A 17938-nucleotide genomic window follows, 5' to 3' on the forward strand; every position below is an offset into this window, starting at 1 on the left:
GTGAGGGGGGGGTGTTCCAGTTCTAAACTACAATCAGCCCTTCTTTTAGAATAACAATAATAAATCCTCTTATTCAGCCAGATGGTGGTGTCTGTTGCACTAGGTTGGGCTCATAGTACAACATCAATAAATGGCCACTTGTAGAGGGACAGACAGAATCCCATTTATAAAACATACCCACACTTCCTTCCTTCTCCCATCCCAAGATGTTGCATTGTCAAAACACCCATGGGGGCTTAATCTCATTTTGGGGAAGAAAGGAGAACTAAGGAAGGCAAAATAATATATGTGGAAAGCAATTTTGTGGAGGGGGGGTGGAATAATACATTTAATCTCTGAGGAAAATGATCGTTGATGGGCTTTTAGTCGTTCTGCCTTTAGGGACCAGCTGAAAGGAGGATCCCGAAAGAGTTTTCCCCAGACCCTGGAAAGCTGTCGTGGTGAAGGCTGCACATTGCCAACTAGGAGATGGAGTTAAAAATTCTTCCTCAGTGAGCTCGGCTAAGTCTCCTGAAATGAATATTTGTTCCAATGAGGTGTTCCCAAAAGCTTTCTGGCCTCAGATAACTCATTTTAAGAAAGGTATTTGTTCAAAATCCATCACAGGAGGGAAAATGACCTATTAATGTATCCTGTTGCCAATGTACACATGCTCTACACGGGCCCAGAGGGCTCAGACTCTTTGCTGCTTGCTCCTTATTTACTTGGTCTCAGCCCTACCTGGGATTGGCGGGGGTGGGAGGGGGATGCTGAGTAGTCTCTGCTCCTGCTCTTAATAAACTATACTACCTGGTTATGTAACCCTAATCCATGTCCACAGTCCAGGACTCAGACGGCTGGCTTGTCAGCAAAAAATGTTTCAAAAATGTTAATTCGACAGTGTTGGAGGGATGTTATTTCTAGAGCCAAACTCCTTAGGGAAAATGGGAAGTAGGTGCTCCAGGGATCCAGTTTCTCCATACTGAAAGATACTTCTTTCCTGATGCCTTCTTCCCAGATAATGTCCCAATGCCTGGTGTGCCCTGACATTTGGTCCAAATAAAATGCTGGGAACATATTCATAGGATACAACTATCTCCAAACTCTATATAAGAGGGTGTTTATTATAGAGAATCAGCCTCTATTAGGGCATGAAACATCAAAGCCTGCGGGCACTTGCTCCTCACACTGAATCATTTCATGATATAGATACTATTTTTTTTACCCCTGGCATTTACAGCAAGCAACTCAGTTTACAACCTAAGGCATTTTCCATACTTCCAGGCAATGAATACTAGCTTCTTTTGAGTCTCAATAGCACATAATTTAAGACAGTGGGAAAAGGAGCTAGGGAATAGTTTCCATTGCAAGGAAAACACCATGCAGATGTTTGCCCTCTTGAATTCTGATGGCAAAATAGAGACTTGTTTATTTGTTCTGAAGTCAAATCCAAGGAATTTAGTTTTTACAGGCTGGGGGCTGGGGTAGGGGTGGGAAGTAATGACATAATATATTAATAATATTGAAATGTTCAACACATGGCCCTAGGATTTTCAATCCCCAAATAATTTAGGGGGAACCATTTTTATAATGGTTCTTCATTAAATTTGGTACACCTGATGTCAATCTGTGTCACAGTGATGACATACCAGAAAAAACACCCGAGGACTACTTTGTTAAAATTGTATATTCACCTTCTATAATTGTTTTTTACCTCCAAGATAGCAAGCTAGGAATTGGTCCTCTATCTTGAGCCATTTATTGAGAACAAACAAATGAACTCAGAAAAGACATGACCCAATTGAAGTTCAATACCTGACTTTGGTGTATGAGAATCATAAACTTGCTTACGGTCTATCTGGTCCGCAAACACTTCCCCATAAATCATCCAATAGGGCATGTAGAAGATGTTCTTGGCCAATTTCCATGATGGTTCTTCATTGGGAAAGAGAATGGCTTGCCTGGCGACCCCAAAACTCATCAGTACCACCAGCATAATGATGACAAAGTACATCATGTCTATCATCTGGAAGGGTGTGGAAGCAGAGGGAGAAAAAAAAGAAAATCCACATGATTGAGTGTTCCTATGATATCAACATTGATGGAAACCTTTGAAGGAGGTTCATTTTCAACACTTCTGACAAGGGATATATAGGTAGACAGCTGTGTCCAAGTAAGAAAGAGAACACTTGGTCTATTGAAACAACATCCACAGAATTTTATCAGTAACTCAAAAGCATTTAAAAAAAAGGCACACATAGAAAGGAAGCCCCTCACTTTCCACTGTTGTCTGTGCTACCTAGTTAAGACTAGGCATGGGAGTCACATGAAGCTCGGGTCTCTTTATGAATCCAGCTCTGTTCCTGGGAGCCAGTGTCCTCCCTGGGTCACTTTCTTCTTAGCAAAATTGAACCTGGGATGATCGAACTATTTCAAGAACTACTGCAATGTTGTAAATTCCCTAAGTTTGAGAGTTGGAATGCTCAAGAAAGTAATTACTTGCAAGCAAAGCTAGGACAGCCCACATATCCACCATCCACCTTCTTATTCTTGTGGCCCCACCTCACTGCCTGATATTCTACCACAAACCAGTCTCTCAGAGAACCACTCTTTCTGTACTTAATTCTCTTGCAGCATATCCTATCAGTTATAGAGGGTGTTTTTGTCGGCAATAGAATCAGGTTGCCTAATGGCCCATTTCTGTGTCTGCTGTTGAAATGTTGGACTTTCATCTTGACATGTTTATAAAATTCTCTTGACTGCATTCAAGCACAATGTTATCTCTCGTTCCTCTTTGTTCCTTTCTTTTTTGCTTGTTTTCGTGATACATATTATCAAGGATCTGTTTCTCATATGCCAAATTACTTTCCTTTTATCACCAAAAATAGATGAGGATGTAATAACTATTATTTTGTCTGGCCAGAACCCATTGCCTCCTTCTTTTAGAAGCAGTTCCCACCCATTTTGGCCACAAATGTCGTGTCTTTTCCAGGCTAGGTTAATGATGGTACCTCACCCTCTGGCAACAGTGATAGGAGGTAGGCATGTGACACAAGATGGGCCAACCAATATCCTCTCTTTGGATTTTTTCAACTGAAGCTGGGATAGAGAAGCTCCCTTTCTTTCTCTGTAATGATATAAATTCAGAGTGTCTGAGGCTGAGTCCCCCACCAGTAAAACTGATCGAGAGTGAATGAAGCAGATATTCCAGACAGAGAGAGACAGCATGTTCTGAAAGTGGTTGAGAGCCTGACTGCAGTAACCCTTAAGGCCAGTTTCATCATGCCCTGCCATAAGTCAGTATATCCCTCCTGGGCTTAAGCTAGTTGGAGATTGGTTTCTATCCCTCGCACCAAACCATCTAACACAAAAGACAACCTTCTCTGGGATATCAAACTTCCTGAAGGGATACCCACCCACAAAGAAAGAATAATGAAAATTCTATCATTGATAATGAAGGATTTAAATTAGCTTTAAAATTTTATTTTAAAACAATATTCCATGGTGCCTGTTATTAGAATTAAAACACAATAGCCTTCTGCTTTGCCTTAGGACACTGAGGGCTCAAAATATTTTTGGCCAATTAATCAACTGTCAAGGCAACTTCTGAATCCATCTTTCAAGTATCATCTGACTTTGAAACTAAATAAGAATTTCTCAAAAGTTGATGTTCATTCATATTTGTTCACTGTTTTTAAAGATACATGCTACTTAATTAGTTATTCCTTTCACAGCTTAGTGGCCTCAGGACTCTCTTACAAGTGAACAAGCCAGCTGTGTCGAAACAGTTTTATAGGAAACATAGGCCTGTTTCCCATCCTCTATTTTGTAAAATTATTTCATCATTTATTTACCAAACGTTCCATCAATGAAAAAACACTAATGGCTCCACTAATGGGTGGGGAGAGGAAGGTGGGTACTCATGAGATTTAGGAGCTAGTCTGACCCAAGAAAACTCAGCCAGTACACACAGCAACTGTTCTAATTCAATTTCTCAGGACTGTTTTCATTCAAATTGACTGTGCTACCTACCTGAAGGGCCAAAACAATCTAAGACAAGAAACATTCTTCCCACTCAACTTGATCTATTTCACAAAAGTCTTCCACACAAATACTGAAATCTGATAGAGCAGAATGCAGAAGTAGAACATTATTAGTAAAAACCAGGGCTGGGTACCTCTGTTTTTACAGTTAAATTGTCCAGTCAGTTCAATATTAAGAGACCTGATTCTGTCTCACTCTTGTAAATATCTGTAGGTTGTGTTCTATGCAGGTGAGTACATATGGTGGTGGTTATGCACGTTTTCAGGTGTTTGACCACCTGAGTTTTCATCTTGCCTCTGCTAGTAAAAATAGCTTAGGTGGACATGTGCAAGTTGCTCAATCTTGGTTTTCTTTTCCTTTTTTTTTTCAAAATTGGGATAATGAAAATCACCATGCATATTAATTTCATAAGGCTTAAATGAGACAATATGTGAAACAATGTGGGTAGGTCTCAGTAAATGTTAATGCATTGCTATTAGAATTGGAAGGTCAGGTTGTGAAGTCTCATTGGGTAAGAGCTGGTATCTTGCCTTTGTTTTTTGCCTGGTTTCTGGTTACTCCGTTGCTAAACAAAGATACTAAAACCCATTTCATGGGGTTGTAGTGATGATATGTCTGACATGGTATTTGGCACAGAGTAAATGATAGTTATTATAATTCTTGTTTTTATTCTGCATTATACAAGTGAGTTTAGTACTAGGCTTAGAGAATTGCATTGAGAAGTGGAATATAAAGAAAAGGGGTCAGGATTCCAGTAAGAGATCCTGGATTTAAAGATCAGTTGGGATCTTACTTTTTTAATTTTTTTGGTCGAAAGAGAGAGAGAGAGAGAGAGAGAGAGAGAGAGAGAGAGAGAGAGAGAGAGAATCCTAAGCAGGCTCCACACTCAGCACACAGCCTGATGCAGGCTTGATTCCATGACCCTGGGATCATGACCTGAGCCAAAAATCAAGAGTTGGACTTTCAACCGACTGAGCCACCCAGGTGCCTGAATCATACTTGATCTATGTATTGTGTCCAGGTATCTTATCAGATGTCTGTCCCTAGACCACAGGGTATAGTGAGTTCCTTGGTTGTTTAGTACTGAAGAGGGACTCTGTAATGTTGAGGGGCTTTCAGAATAATCACATGCGGGCATATTTTATTAAGCTTCCCACCTGGCAGTCCATCTAACTCACTGATAAATTCTATAGGCATATTTTACCTACCTTCTGGATCAGAGACTCAATTATTTAACTAATTATCTTAAAAGCCCCATGAAGAGAACAAAGCCACCAAATATACCCATTTTCAACTTATTTCTGACTTATAAGTGGAATCATTCATAAGTTGGAAGGCAGAGAAAATGCAGTCCATTTCGCTCACTTGCTCCATAGTAAGGTTTCATTCTAGTCAAAATTGGGGATAATTATGCCATTATTAAAATAACAGATGTAGATTTTAAAATAAGCTTGCTGGTTTAGTGTGACTTTAGTTATTTCAACTATTTAAATGCCATCCAACATTTTAAAGTGATATATTTGGTTTGTTTGAGACTTCAGATCTTATTTAATGAAACAAAACAACAAGGCAACGATCAATTAGAAAAACAAGCAATCAGATTACGTAACCGTCTGCTGTGGGGCTTCTCAACAGAGGGCAATTGTGTCCCCAGGGGACATGTGGCAATGTCTGGAGATGTTTTTGTTGTCATAAGCATATGTGTGTGTGCGTGTGTGCGCACGCACATGTGCACGCCTACACTACTGGCATTAGTGGGTAGAAGCCAGTGATGCTGCTAAATATTGTGTGATGCACAGCATGGCCCCCACAACAAAGAATTATCTAGTCTGAAATACCAATGGTATCAAGGTTGAGAAAACTTGGCCTAATTTTGCAGCAGTTGTAACTCTTCACTTTCATTGGGTCCATTTGAGTATACATTTGAGAATCTCATGGAAGCTTGTCTTCTCTGTCCAGAAAATTCATACCCCCACATATTTTTATACACAAATTAGGTGGAGGGTCCACTGATCCTTTCTCTTAAATCTCTCCCACTGGCTCTAAATTGAGATTCTCTGCTTTTAGACATAAGAATCTTTACCACAATCTCAAATTCATTACTAAAAGAACAGAGAAGATTATAGAACAGGTTGTGCAATAGAGTAAGATACACATTCCCCCCCCCCCCCAGTCAAAAATCCCAATTGAACTGGGATTCAGTTTTGGGTAAATAATTCAAGCTTGTTGAATTCAAGTTCTTCCTCTCTAGAATGGGCTTGGTGATATCTCCCCTAAGCAATACTGGTGTTATAGGTCTCAAGCTTTTGTATAAAAGGGTTAGGAATAGAGTGGAATAACCGTGCTCACCAATATCTCACCACCTCCCCACTTTTTATTGTACTTTCATAAACAGAAGGCACACATAAACATAACAGATGCAATTTTATCAACTACCTGCTATGAGCCAGACCCTATCAGCTACTTGGCATGTGTTATTTCTATTCATCACAAAAGCCCTGCAAGATATAACCTTGCATTTATTATAATTACTTTAAATGAGTAAACTGGGTCTTAAGGAGGTTAAATACATTTCTCAAGGTCTCATAACTCCTACCTTTTGGATTCAAATTCTCCTTCCCTTTACATGTGTTTCTCAGCGCTTTTGTAGGAAGAGTCTTGGTTATTTAAGATTCGTTCCAGTAGAGTGACACACGCACCCACACACTAATAATAATGATAAACACAGATCTGCTGACTGAAAGGTCAGCTGTGATGATGTATATAGTGAAATTTGAGGGAGGATGATAAAGGACAGCTATTGACCAATTGTTAGTTTTTGACAGCCCACAAGTGGAAGTAGACTGGAGGTTATTAGAACAGAGTTTTTCAGGAAGAGGCGTTTACCATGGTAGGATGGAGGTGTTTGGCTTTTCCACATATGCCCTGTGAAGGTGAAGTAAGGGTCACACTTTGAAAAGTGGGGTAATTGATAAGAAGCACCTAGGTTCTGAGCAGAGGGCTCTTCTTCTTCTAGTGAGTCTGGAGCAGGAGCTGATATATTTGTGCACCCCTAGGGTTCACACTACTGCTGTCCTCCTAGGGCTGAGTCTTTACGGAGAGAGTCCGGAAACCAGGGTGGTCAAGGAACAAGTCCACAGCCATTTGTGGGAAAGCATATTAGTTTGCCACTTGGGATTCTTTTTTTTTTTAATTTTTTAAGTTTTTTTTTTTCTAATTTTTTTTTTCCAACGTTTATTTATTTTTGGGACACAGAGAGACAGAGCATGAACGGGGGAGGGGCAGAGAGAGAGGGAGATACAGAATCGGAAACAGGCTCCAGGCTCTGAGCCATCAGCCCAGAGCCTGACGCGGGGCTCGAACTCAAGGACCGCGAGATCGTGACCTGGCTGAAGTCGGACGCTTAACCGACTGCGCCACCCAGGCGCCCCAGTTTTTTTTTTTTTTTAATGTTTATTCATTTTTGAGAAAGAGAGAGCACAAGTGGGGGAGGGGCAGAGAGAGAGGGAGACACAGAATCCGAAGCAGGCTCCAAGCTCCAAGCTGTCAGCACTGAGCCTGATGCGGGGCTTGAATGCATGAACCATATCATGACCTGAGCCAAAGTCAGACGCTTAACTGACTGAGCCACCCAGGCACCCTCTGGGATTCTTTTTTAAAGAATAGGTAGGGGCATCATTCTGGAACCCAGTTTTTAACTCTCCATTTTCCAGTAGTGTAACAAAATACATGATATATGGATAGAACGTAATATCCAAATAAAATTCAACCTAACTCAACTAAAATAGACTGTACTTCCTTCCCTTTGTGTAGGGAAAGGAATTTTTCAAGGACTTTATTAGGAAAAAAAAGAAGAAGAAATGTTAAAATTTAAAAATCTTTTAAAGATTTGGAGTGGAGACCCACTCTTCCTCCAAGATCCAGCTAAAATGTAACCTCCACACGAAGCCGTCCCTGACCCACATTGTCTTTTCTATGCTCCTTTATACACATCTCTCTAACAGCATTCGCACACTGTATGGTAATTACTTCTCTCTCATCTTCAATCTCACGGAATGAGCACCTTTAAATACCCAACTCCTACTCCGGTGCTTAGCCCAAAAGAGATGATCTGTGTATGTTTTTCAGTAAGTAAATGGGTGAGTGATCGTTAATTTTCCAGTGATGTATACAGATGTAGTCAAACTCCCAAACGCTCAAAAGGAATTAAAAATCAAAACACCCCCAGGGCCATCTCAGACCATCACAGCAGGCCCAAATGAGTGATTTTCCTCTTCCTATTACTGCCACTTCTCCTCTGCATATTTATAACACAGAATCAGAGAACCCTGCTTACCATTTTTCCAATCATCATTACGTATGGGCCCAAATACTTGTTCACGCCGAAGATGTCTAGTAGACGGATGTACCAATAAATGATGTTCACACAGTAGATGACCCTCCCATCACTCCTGAAGGGCTGGTCTTGGAGACGAAGGATCATTCCCACAGAGAACAAAAGGATGGCTATTAGGTCTGTGACATTCCAGTACTCCTGCAGCCACACCTTTACTTTCTGTAGCAACTTCCCTGGCTCTGACATCAGGATCTAAAAGACAGGAAAAGAGGGCGGGGTTAGGTCTGGTTTCAGTCCATATTTTAGGTCCAGTTGGAAAACGCTTGGTCTGTTAGTTGACATCAGTAGCTTGTTTTGTTTACCTGTGTTTACTTGAATATTCGCATGCTATGAATATACCACCGAGCTAAGCTCAGACCAGGAAGATACAAGCATTCCAGAGGCAAACAGAAGCAAGAAGTTTGATCCTTTGGGTTGCCTTACTATCCTAAGATACCCATTAGGGTTTTGCTATAAAAAGACAGATTCCTGAAACACTGCAAATCTCTGAAATTCCACTCCATCTCAGTAAAGAGTGCCACCATACTGAGTTACTCAGACCACCAGGGAGGACTCCTTCATTCTTCTCATCACATCCATATAATCTGCATCAATATCACCTCTATTTCTAAATACAATCTGATCCAACCACTGCTCACCACCACCCGCTGTTGCCATTGTACTCTCAGTCCTACCACATCACCTAGATGATTGCAACAGCCTTCTGACTGGTATTCCTGCCACCATCGGTGTCTACTCTCTCTCAACCCATTCTCTAACTAGCACACAGAATGATCTTTAAAAACTGAAGCCATGATCTGGGTGGTGATTACACACAGTTGTATGGGTAAACAGAATGAGTTTATTTATTTTCTTATAAACAAGAATGAGTTTATTATTTTCCTATGAGTTGTTTATTTTCTTCCGGGTAAATTATACCACAATCTAAAAAAGAGAGCGATTTGAGAGATGTATGAACAACAACAACAAAAACTAAAGCAAATTGTGATAAATGAATATTTCAATCTCTCGATGGCTTCCAATACACACAGAGAAAGACCCAAACTCCTTACGGTGGCTTCATTTCACAGCCCACCACATTCCCCCCATTCCACACCTACGGACATAGCGGCTCATTATATGCTCGGGACATTTGCACTTGTTCCTTCTGTTGGGCATTTTCTTCTCCCAGAATTTTACATGTTTTGCTCCTCCTCATCCTCAAGGTCTCTGCTCTAATTTCCCTTTCTTAGGAAGATCTTCTTTGACTATCCTACCTGCAGGGGCCTCCACATCCCTGTCACTTGCTAATGTATTACCCTATCTTCGGTTTTGAAGAGTTTGTCACTCTATGAAGTTAACTTCTGTATGCAGGTAAACATGTTGTCTGTGTTGGTCTACCCACCTATCATCTCCACTAGACTGTAAACTCTGAGGCACACCCTTTGGGCCCCAGGGCCTGTTACATAACAGATTCTCAATTAAATGTTTGTTGACTGACTGCTACATATCATTAGGTACTGGGTAGGGCTCTGACTTCCCTCAAATCTAGAGGGGCCTTTTTGCTGCCACACAGAGGCTCTATGAAACGCATAGTTGGAGAGTGGGTCCCACTGGTCCGACACCACAGCTTGTCCCCGGATGTGAGGAGCCAGGGAGGCTGGCCTATAGAGGCTGCGTAGCTGGGCCTTTGGGTTTACCCGGAGACTTCAATCTCTTTGAGCCATCACCCAACTCGGAATCTCCTCTCAAAAGAGAGGAAAGCAAAGACAGGGGACAGGGTCTAATCTGCAGCTGTTTATTTGCATCCTCTTGTCCCCTTTAATGGTTTGCTGTGACCTGAAATACTTAAGGAAGGGAGGTCTTAGTAAGTCAGGACGAGGGCTTGGAATGCTGTGCGAGATGCCAGAGCCAGCTGGTAGCCTCATTCTTCCTCCTCTGTAGGGCTACACTCACCCCTAAACCCCAGGCCAGGGTTTCTTGAGCGGGCATCAGAATCACCTAGGGGCTGGTGAAAACACGATGGCCGCGCCCTACGCCTGGAGTTTCTGCTTCAGTAATGCCTGGTGTGAGGCTGGAGAGTTTACATTCATAACAAGTTCTCAGGGCAAGCTGGGGTCCACAGGTTGAGAGAAGCACTGTCCTCCCCGTCAGGGATTCCTGCAGCTGTCGTCGTCCTGGCGGTTTCTCACACCGCTGCATCTTAGCTAGGGAAAACTCCCTGCGTGTGGGCAGGGGGGCGGAGGGGAAATGCCTTGGAGTTTTTCTATTCCTGCATCCACACTTTCCTACAACTGGTCAACAGAGATTGATAGCATCAGTTTCTAAACTGTGGAAATATTTCTGTGAAATCCCAACATAAGAAAAAAAGGGGGGGGGTAGGTCAAGGCTGAGAGGCTAGGGTAAAGCAAGAACGCAGGTACCCGGGCCCTAAAGCTTCTCCCACCGGCTCTGGGCCAGCCACGACCCCCTGCTCTGAGGGGGCGTGGCCGCAGAGTGGGCGCGACCGCAGGAGTGGGCGTGGCCTCGCGCCACGGCCAGGTCTGGCCCTCGCGGGCTTGCAGGGAGGAGGGTCCGCGGGAGAACGTCCGCCCACGCACGGTGTAAACAGTTCCGGTCGCTTGAGGGATCCCCGCGGCTTGTTTTGGTGACTGCGCGCGGAAGTATGTGGTGCTGGGAATGGGAGGGCCGCCTGTGAAACCACAAAGCCCCGCTCGTATATCCCTGAAGGCCAGGAAGCCTACGGAGATTTCCACGTGTCCGGGATCTTGCGTGCCTGCGCCCTGCGCCGACGCGGAGGCGGGACCTGTGGGGTCCGCAGCCCCTGGGCGGTTGAGCGTCCTCAGCGGGTCCGGGACCTGGGGCGGGGGTGTGGGGTGCGGCCGCGCCAGGCTGACAAGGAAAAGCTCGCCCACGAAGGCGGTGGGGGCCTCCCCGCGCGGCCTCCTCCGGAGCCAGGACTCCTGGGATGACCCCCTGCTGACCCGAGCCTGCAGAGCCCGGGCCACTGTTACATGCCGCCTCAGGAGAAATGGATATCCAGGCCGGGAGGTTCCTGGCAGCCCGCCTGCTTGGCAGCCTCTTCCAGAACAGTCCACGGAGTACAGGCTGCTCCCTGTCTTCTTCCAGCCTCGTCCCTGGAGGGATTCCAGTCTCCCTGCGCGAGTCTTTCCCTTTTCTGCTTATCATGGGGAAGTAATATGCATCTGGGCGTTAAATCACGGGAGAGGAGCTAGCACTGAACAGCACCAGAGAGCCCTTAGCGGTAGCAGGCCTCCGTTGTCAGAGCGCTACACAAAGAGCACTGCAAATTTATTACAGCTTTTTCAGTTTACCAATGGGAAATCCACAGCCGTGCTCAGGAAGTAGAAGGCATTGTGAATGGGGAGGCCGAACAGTACACAACTAGTTAGAACAAGGCCAGGCAGGGCATCCATTGAAAAGAATATCCAGCTTTTTATAAAAAGGGACTAGTGCATACTTCCAAACTCTCAGCATGGGGACATGCTGATTAGAATTTAAGTGTCCCCGAAGCAGTTCAAAAACCCCAAAGAAGGGCTCTGAATGTATTTTAAGAGATTTTTTTAAATGATCCCAGTATGACGGCATCTAATAGATACTGCATCCTTTTCTCTGAAAGAGAACTAAAACCTAAGAGACTAAGGGTATTTTAACCTGTTGGTAATGAAGGCAAGGGTGAATTTGTGGATTTGTAGGAATCCATTTTTGTATGGATCCCGATGTATTTTCTCACTCACTGTAGCTTTGGGAGTAGGATTGTTCGAGAGCTCTTGAAGGTGCAGTGGACTTGACAGAGAGTAATTCTTCCAGAAAAGACCTGCCCTGATGACTGTGGTTCCAGGGGGAAATGCAGAAGAATCATCACACAAGCGTGCCTTCCCTACAGCGTAGGGAATGGGTTGGTGGAGCGCGTTGAGCAGAGTTGCAGAGCCCTCTGGTGGACGTTCGCTTGACCACATTCATTTTAGCAGCTCAGACTGGGAAGGCCCCTGACTCTGGCTTTGAACTTCAAGCAAGTCATATGGGGGGGTGGGGTTATGATGGCTCCTTTAACAAGGTGGGAATGTGGGGAGTAGAGAGGGGCCCACACCCCCAACCCGAAGGACAAGAAACATATTCAGCCCACCTCAGTGATTCCTAGGGTTGGTGGAGAGGCTGGTGCTCAGCAGGTGCATAATAAATGTTGAGAAGGAATAAAGTGGAGGATAAATTAATGAATGGAAGCGTAGTTCCTTCTACAGCTGCTGAAATGCATTTGGAGAATCATAGGTATTGGATGATAGTGCCAAAGAGACCCAGAGTAAGGGGTTGCAATGGGAGTTAAAAGTGGAAAAATGGGAAAATTTGAAAACTCTTGTTTATAGGGTCGAGGAAAGAGACGTGTAAACAGTGTCGAAGACAACTCTTCTTGGGAAAGAGATCTGTTGGCAAAAGCTAGAGCAAACCCCGAGCAGGCGTGAAGTGATGACCCTATAAAACACACACTATGACGCCTCCCCAGGTTTGCCACCGGCCCTCGAGGCCGAGTCCATTATTTCTGTGCAGCATAGAGAAAACGGTTTCTGGCTTAATTTGGATCCCTAGCATCGCCCCTCCCTTCCACTCACAAAGGTAACCGACCACTGTTTTTCTCCTATGTTCTCCTTTATGAAAGCAGTTACCTCTCTCATCTTCTCTATCCCCAGGGTGAATATGTACGAAATGACGATCCATTCCTGCGTGGAAGGCCAGCGCTCCATCTTCACTAACACGATATAGTTGAAGAGCATCAAGTATCCGATGTACGCCAGCTGTAAGGAAACACAATACAGTGTTCTGGCTACGGAGACCCGGGAGCCCGGCCCTTGGGCAAGGCCGCCGCATGGCAGAACAAAGCAAGGTCAGCAAGCAGGACTCAGAATTCACAACAAAATGAACTTCAAGGCTTTAAACTATTCAAAGAATTTAAGAAAATGACTATAATATTTGAAATAATGTGATGTGCTATCTTCCTTTTGTCCCTTACATGTGTCCCTGGGTCCAGTACTTTGCCTTTACTTCTGTGCCATGATGCATCCTTTTTGTTTGGCTATTACCGTTTCTTGTGTCTTTCTGGCTAAAAAGGGGACCTCTTCTCTCAGTGCTACTCTTGTTCATGCATAAGCCTCAGGTTCTTTTTTTTTTTTTTCTTTTTAAGTTTATTTGTTTATTTTGGGAGAGAGAGAGAAAATGAGTAGGGGATGGGCAGAGACAGAAGGAGAGAGAGAATCCCAAAGAGGCGGGGCTGGATCCGAGGACTGTGAAATCACAACCTGAGCTGAAATCAAGTGTCAGACACTCAACCGACTGAGCCACCCAGGCGCCCTGAGCCTCAGGTTCTTGAACTAGGGCACACGGTGGATTTGTGCCTAATGAATGCCAGGTAGGTGAAATGTCTGTAGGAAGGAAAGGAAGGCACATACTATACTTGTAAACTGGTCAAACCAACATAAAAATAGACTGGATTTTATCTTGAAGTCCCACTTGAATTGTTTTCTGAGTTAATGTCTTCTTTTTTTCTCCTCCTACCTTAATGTGCTTGGCTTAGCAGTGCCCTGGGAGGATTTTGTCCATTTTCTATTGCAACACCTCCCCACCCTATCCAAGTTGGGATATTCCTCCCTGGTTTCTGCTTCTTTGAAAGAAAACAAGAGAAGATAAAGCAATTTATAGAAAGGAATGGGTCTCTGTAGCCGACTGTGGCTTGGAGGGGGGCCTAAGCCTCACGGGGCTCTGGCCTCGGAGGCTGAATCCCGATGGCACTGGCTGAGGTGCTGGGTGTCCGCTGAAAACCCCTGGGGGCTCAGGTTTAGTGACTGTCACTGGAGGACTCGGTTATGTCTAGATGAGTGCGTAGAGTGTAGGAGGGCCGGTGGGGTTCTTGTGTCAGGGCCCGCGGAACCTCTGGAGAAAAACTCCCCCTCGGGGAAATGGCATACGAGCTCAACCTTCTCTAGGCAACGCTTCAAGCTGAGTAAGGCGCTCGCTGGCTTTCGGGGCCCCGGGGGCTGTGAGCAGGAAGTGAGAGCGGGTTTATTCCTGTCTGCACTCTTCAGAGCCCACAGAGCAAAGAATAGGACACAGTGTGGGCAAAAGGGTGGAGGCCTTGGAGATACAGTGCGACTCTGGAGCCCTGCAGGCACCTTAGCAGGTGGGGAAAGGTACAGCCTGACTGCGAGACAGAAAGGGGAACTGGCGGCCCCACAGAGCTCGAGAAACGTTCCTTTCTCTGCTAATGGGGCCGCTTGCTGTCTTTCTTCCTTCCTTTCCTTTTTTAATAAAATGGATACATAGATTCTGAATAGGAGTCAAAGGTATTTTTAAAGCCCCTATGATGACGCATTTACAGACACAACCATATAATTTCTGGTCTCTTGCAAGGTGAACATATGTCAGAGTTCAGTGAGGTCAGGAGCGGAAGCATGAGGGCAGCTGCGGAGAGGCTGTTCCTTCTCCACCTGACACCTCAGGGATGCGCTCTTGTCTACTCACCCCTTCAGGGATTGTCACTTAACAAAATTTTAACTTTTTTTTTTTTTTTTGAGAGAGAGAGAAAAGGTGTGAGTGGGGGAGGAGCAGAGAGAGGGAGACACAGAATCCAAAGGAGGTTCCAGGCTCTGAGCTGTCCACACAGAGCCCGACGCGGGCTCAGACTCACGAGCCTGGAGATCATGACCTGAGCCGAAGTCAGACACTTAATTGACGGAGCCACCCAGGTGCCCCTCACGGACTGTCACTTTAATCCACACCTCGGCCCCCACTCCTTCCCTCTGGGGCTGTTAGCACAGTGTGGAAACCTCACCTGAGGCATCTGCTCTACTTGAAATTACGTGGGATACTGTTTAAAATGCAATTTGGTTCATATGGTTGCTGTTTACCGTTATACACGGGCATCCACTCTCGGTCCCCACGAGTACTGTATTTCACAAGACACAGCAGACTTCAATAGCAAAACTCTAAAACATATTCTCAGCCTCCTTCTGGCCTGAAATCCTTCTTTCTGGTTGCTTCCTTTTGTTTGTTGGATCATATTTATTGCTTCTAGGGGAAATGAGTCTCTCTAACTGCCCTGGTTTTTATTATTTCACCCAATTCATTGTGACACATTCCAAAGAACTATCTTCTCTTGTCACACGCAGGCCCAATGACACCCACACAATTCTTACAGAACCTCTGCATTTTAGTATTTAAGCATCTCTTCCAACCTGCCTCTGTCCTCCGAATACAGGTTTAGTGTATTGGTTTGGCTGAAGGAATGTAGATGCAGTCAGGGAAACTTGGATTTAAATCCTAGCTCGAGTATTTCCAAGCTGTATCATTTCATGTACATCAATGCACCTGCCTGGGCCTCCATCCTGTGAAATGGAGACGAGGGCTACTGACCTTACAGAGCTTTTGGAAGGATTGGGGGGGTGAGGTGGGGGGGGGTTTGGAGAATATATATCTATCTCCCTTTTTAAAAAATGTTTATTTATTTTTGAGAGAGAGGTGGGGGAGGGGCAGAGAGAGAGGGAGACAGAGGATCTGAAGTGGGCTCTGCGCTGACAGGAGACAGCCCGATGCAGGGCTCGAACTCATGAACCGTGAGTTCACCACTTGAGCCGGAGTCAGACGCTTAACTGACTGAGCCACCCAGGCGCCCCTGTATCTAGTTCCTAACAGTTGTCGAGGCCAAATGAATGGTGGCTAAAATAATTATTTGCTTCTTTTTTCAAGCAACTTCCATTCCTCGTCTCCTCTTACCTCAGTACTTGTTTCCTTTTGATCTGGTTAACTAGCCATACCTCTCCTTTTTTAAATTGCCCTCCTTACTGTTTATGCTTCTTCCACGATCAGCCTGTTATTTGTTATTATTATTATTATTATTCTTTTTGACAGAGCCAGTGAGTGGGGGAAGGACAGAGGGAGAGAAAGAGAGAGAATCTTAAGCAGGCTCCAGGCCCAGCACGGAGCTCGACGCAGGGCTTGATCTCACAACCTTGGGATCATGACCTGAGCCGCTGTCACGAGTTGGACCCTCAGCCCCTTGAGCCACTCAAATGCCCCTCAGCCTCTTCTTTAAATCCAGTTACTCTATAATTCTTTTCTCTCCATGTTCAAGCTATAATATAACATTTTGGGACAACTCTCAAAATACAGACTTCCAAAAATATGACTTTAAACATGGCACAACAGAGGACTGTCTGCTGTCTGAGAAGCAACCTATCTTAGAACTCACCAACATTCATGGGGTCTAGCTACAGATTACCTTAACATGACGTGCTTTAAAATTGTGTGTGTCTACACACATATATTCTGTAAGCTTTAACAAGTTGTGTGTAGAATGTCAAAACTTTGAACAGAAACATAACTTCATGATGCTTATTTAAGTCAGTAGGCATCCTCTAAGGATTTGCATTTTATTTGCTCATATATTCTTTTTATACATTCTCCATTAACCAAGATGCTCAACTCCCAAACTATGCAATGAAAGCACCAGAGCTTTCTTCAGGTTGTGTGGATCCCTGGTGAGCTTTCTCCTCCTGCCCCTGGAGAGGGGAGGGGGCACAGTGGTGTTCAAACAGAGGCAGGAGTCTGTCCATGCTGGAGAAGCCCAGAGCATATCCCTTGCCCTCTGACTTGGTTCCTCTTTTATACCTTGCAACGGCATCCTTTCCAGCTGGGCACTTGAAATGACTCTCATCACAGACCAGATCTGGGAGCCAGCTGGATCCCCGCCTCCTTTCTTCTTGGAACAGAAGAGGACCCAACCTGGCCTTCTGGAAACTTGCTAAGATATGGAAGTGAACTTATGTGGAAATGAGGTGTGTTCCCTCTTTCAGAAACTTGGGAGTGTACACAGAAGGAGATATTTTTGGAAACCAGAGTGGGAAATACTCTTATAGGAAGGAACACATCCGAAAGCAAATGGGAGGTTTGATCTAAAGCGAATTTTACTGTTAAGCATCTCTGGGGAGGGGACTTAAAAATCTGTCATTCCTCATCTCCATGCACTTCCTCGAGGCCTAGGCTTTGTAAACACACAGCTATGGATTTCTGGAAGTCATTATGTAAACACTAACAACATGACTGGGGTGTCCAGTCCAATGGGTTTGCTGAGTCTACCGTCAGCCGCGCAGAAGGGAGCTGGACACACAGGCTCCGCTTCTCGGAGGCATCTGATACGAGGAGAGCGGTGTGTCCCAAGCTTCCTGGACTATAAGACTCACTTGGGGAGCTTGTTAAACATATAGCCACTTCAGCAACTCCTTGGAGATTAGATTTCATGGGTCTGCGATAGGGCCACGATGTGCATTTCTAACAAAATTCTTTATCATCAAAGAAGTTTTGGAAAAAAATACTGGGCCTTCTGTCTGGGGCAGTGGTTCTTAACCCTGGCTACTCACTACAACCACCTGGGTCCTTTGAAATAGCCTGAAGCTTTGGTTGTGCCCAGACCAATGATGCCAGAATCTCTGAGAATAGAGAACTCAGGTACCTTTAAATTTTTTTTTTTAATAG

At 44.6% G+C, this 17938-nt stretch overlaps 1 protein-coding gene across 12 annotated transcripts in view; it reads right to left on the reverse strand.

The window, feature by feature from the left end:
- TRPM3 (transient receptor potential cation channel subfamily M member 3) overlaps positions 1-17938 on the reverse strand; it is a 797690-nt gene that overhangs the window by 47921 nt on the left and 731831 nt on the right. For all 12 annotated transcript variants that reach the window (XM_047102096.1, XM_047102090.1, XM_047102058.1 and 9 more), the window contains 3 exons: positions 13081-13209; positions 8360-8611; positions 1831-2005 (listed from right to left, as the gene is read on the reverse strand). In XM_047102096.1, the coding sequence (XP_046958052.1) occupies positions 1831-2005; positions 8360-8611; positions 13081-13209 (556 nt within the window). The remainder of the gene's footprint in view (positions 1-1830; positions 2006-8359; positions 8612-13080; positions 13210-17938) is intronic.

Source organism: Lynx rufus, unplaced genomic scaffold (assembly GCF_022079265.1).
Source record: "Lynx rufus isolate CCGP_SWC_20201006 ecotype Redwood Valley unplaced genomic scaffold, mLynRuf1.p SCAF_10, whole genome shotgun sequence".
Lineage (NCBI taxonomy): Eukaryota > Metazoa > Chordata > Mammalia > Carnivora > Felidae > Lynx > Lynx rufus.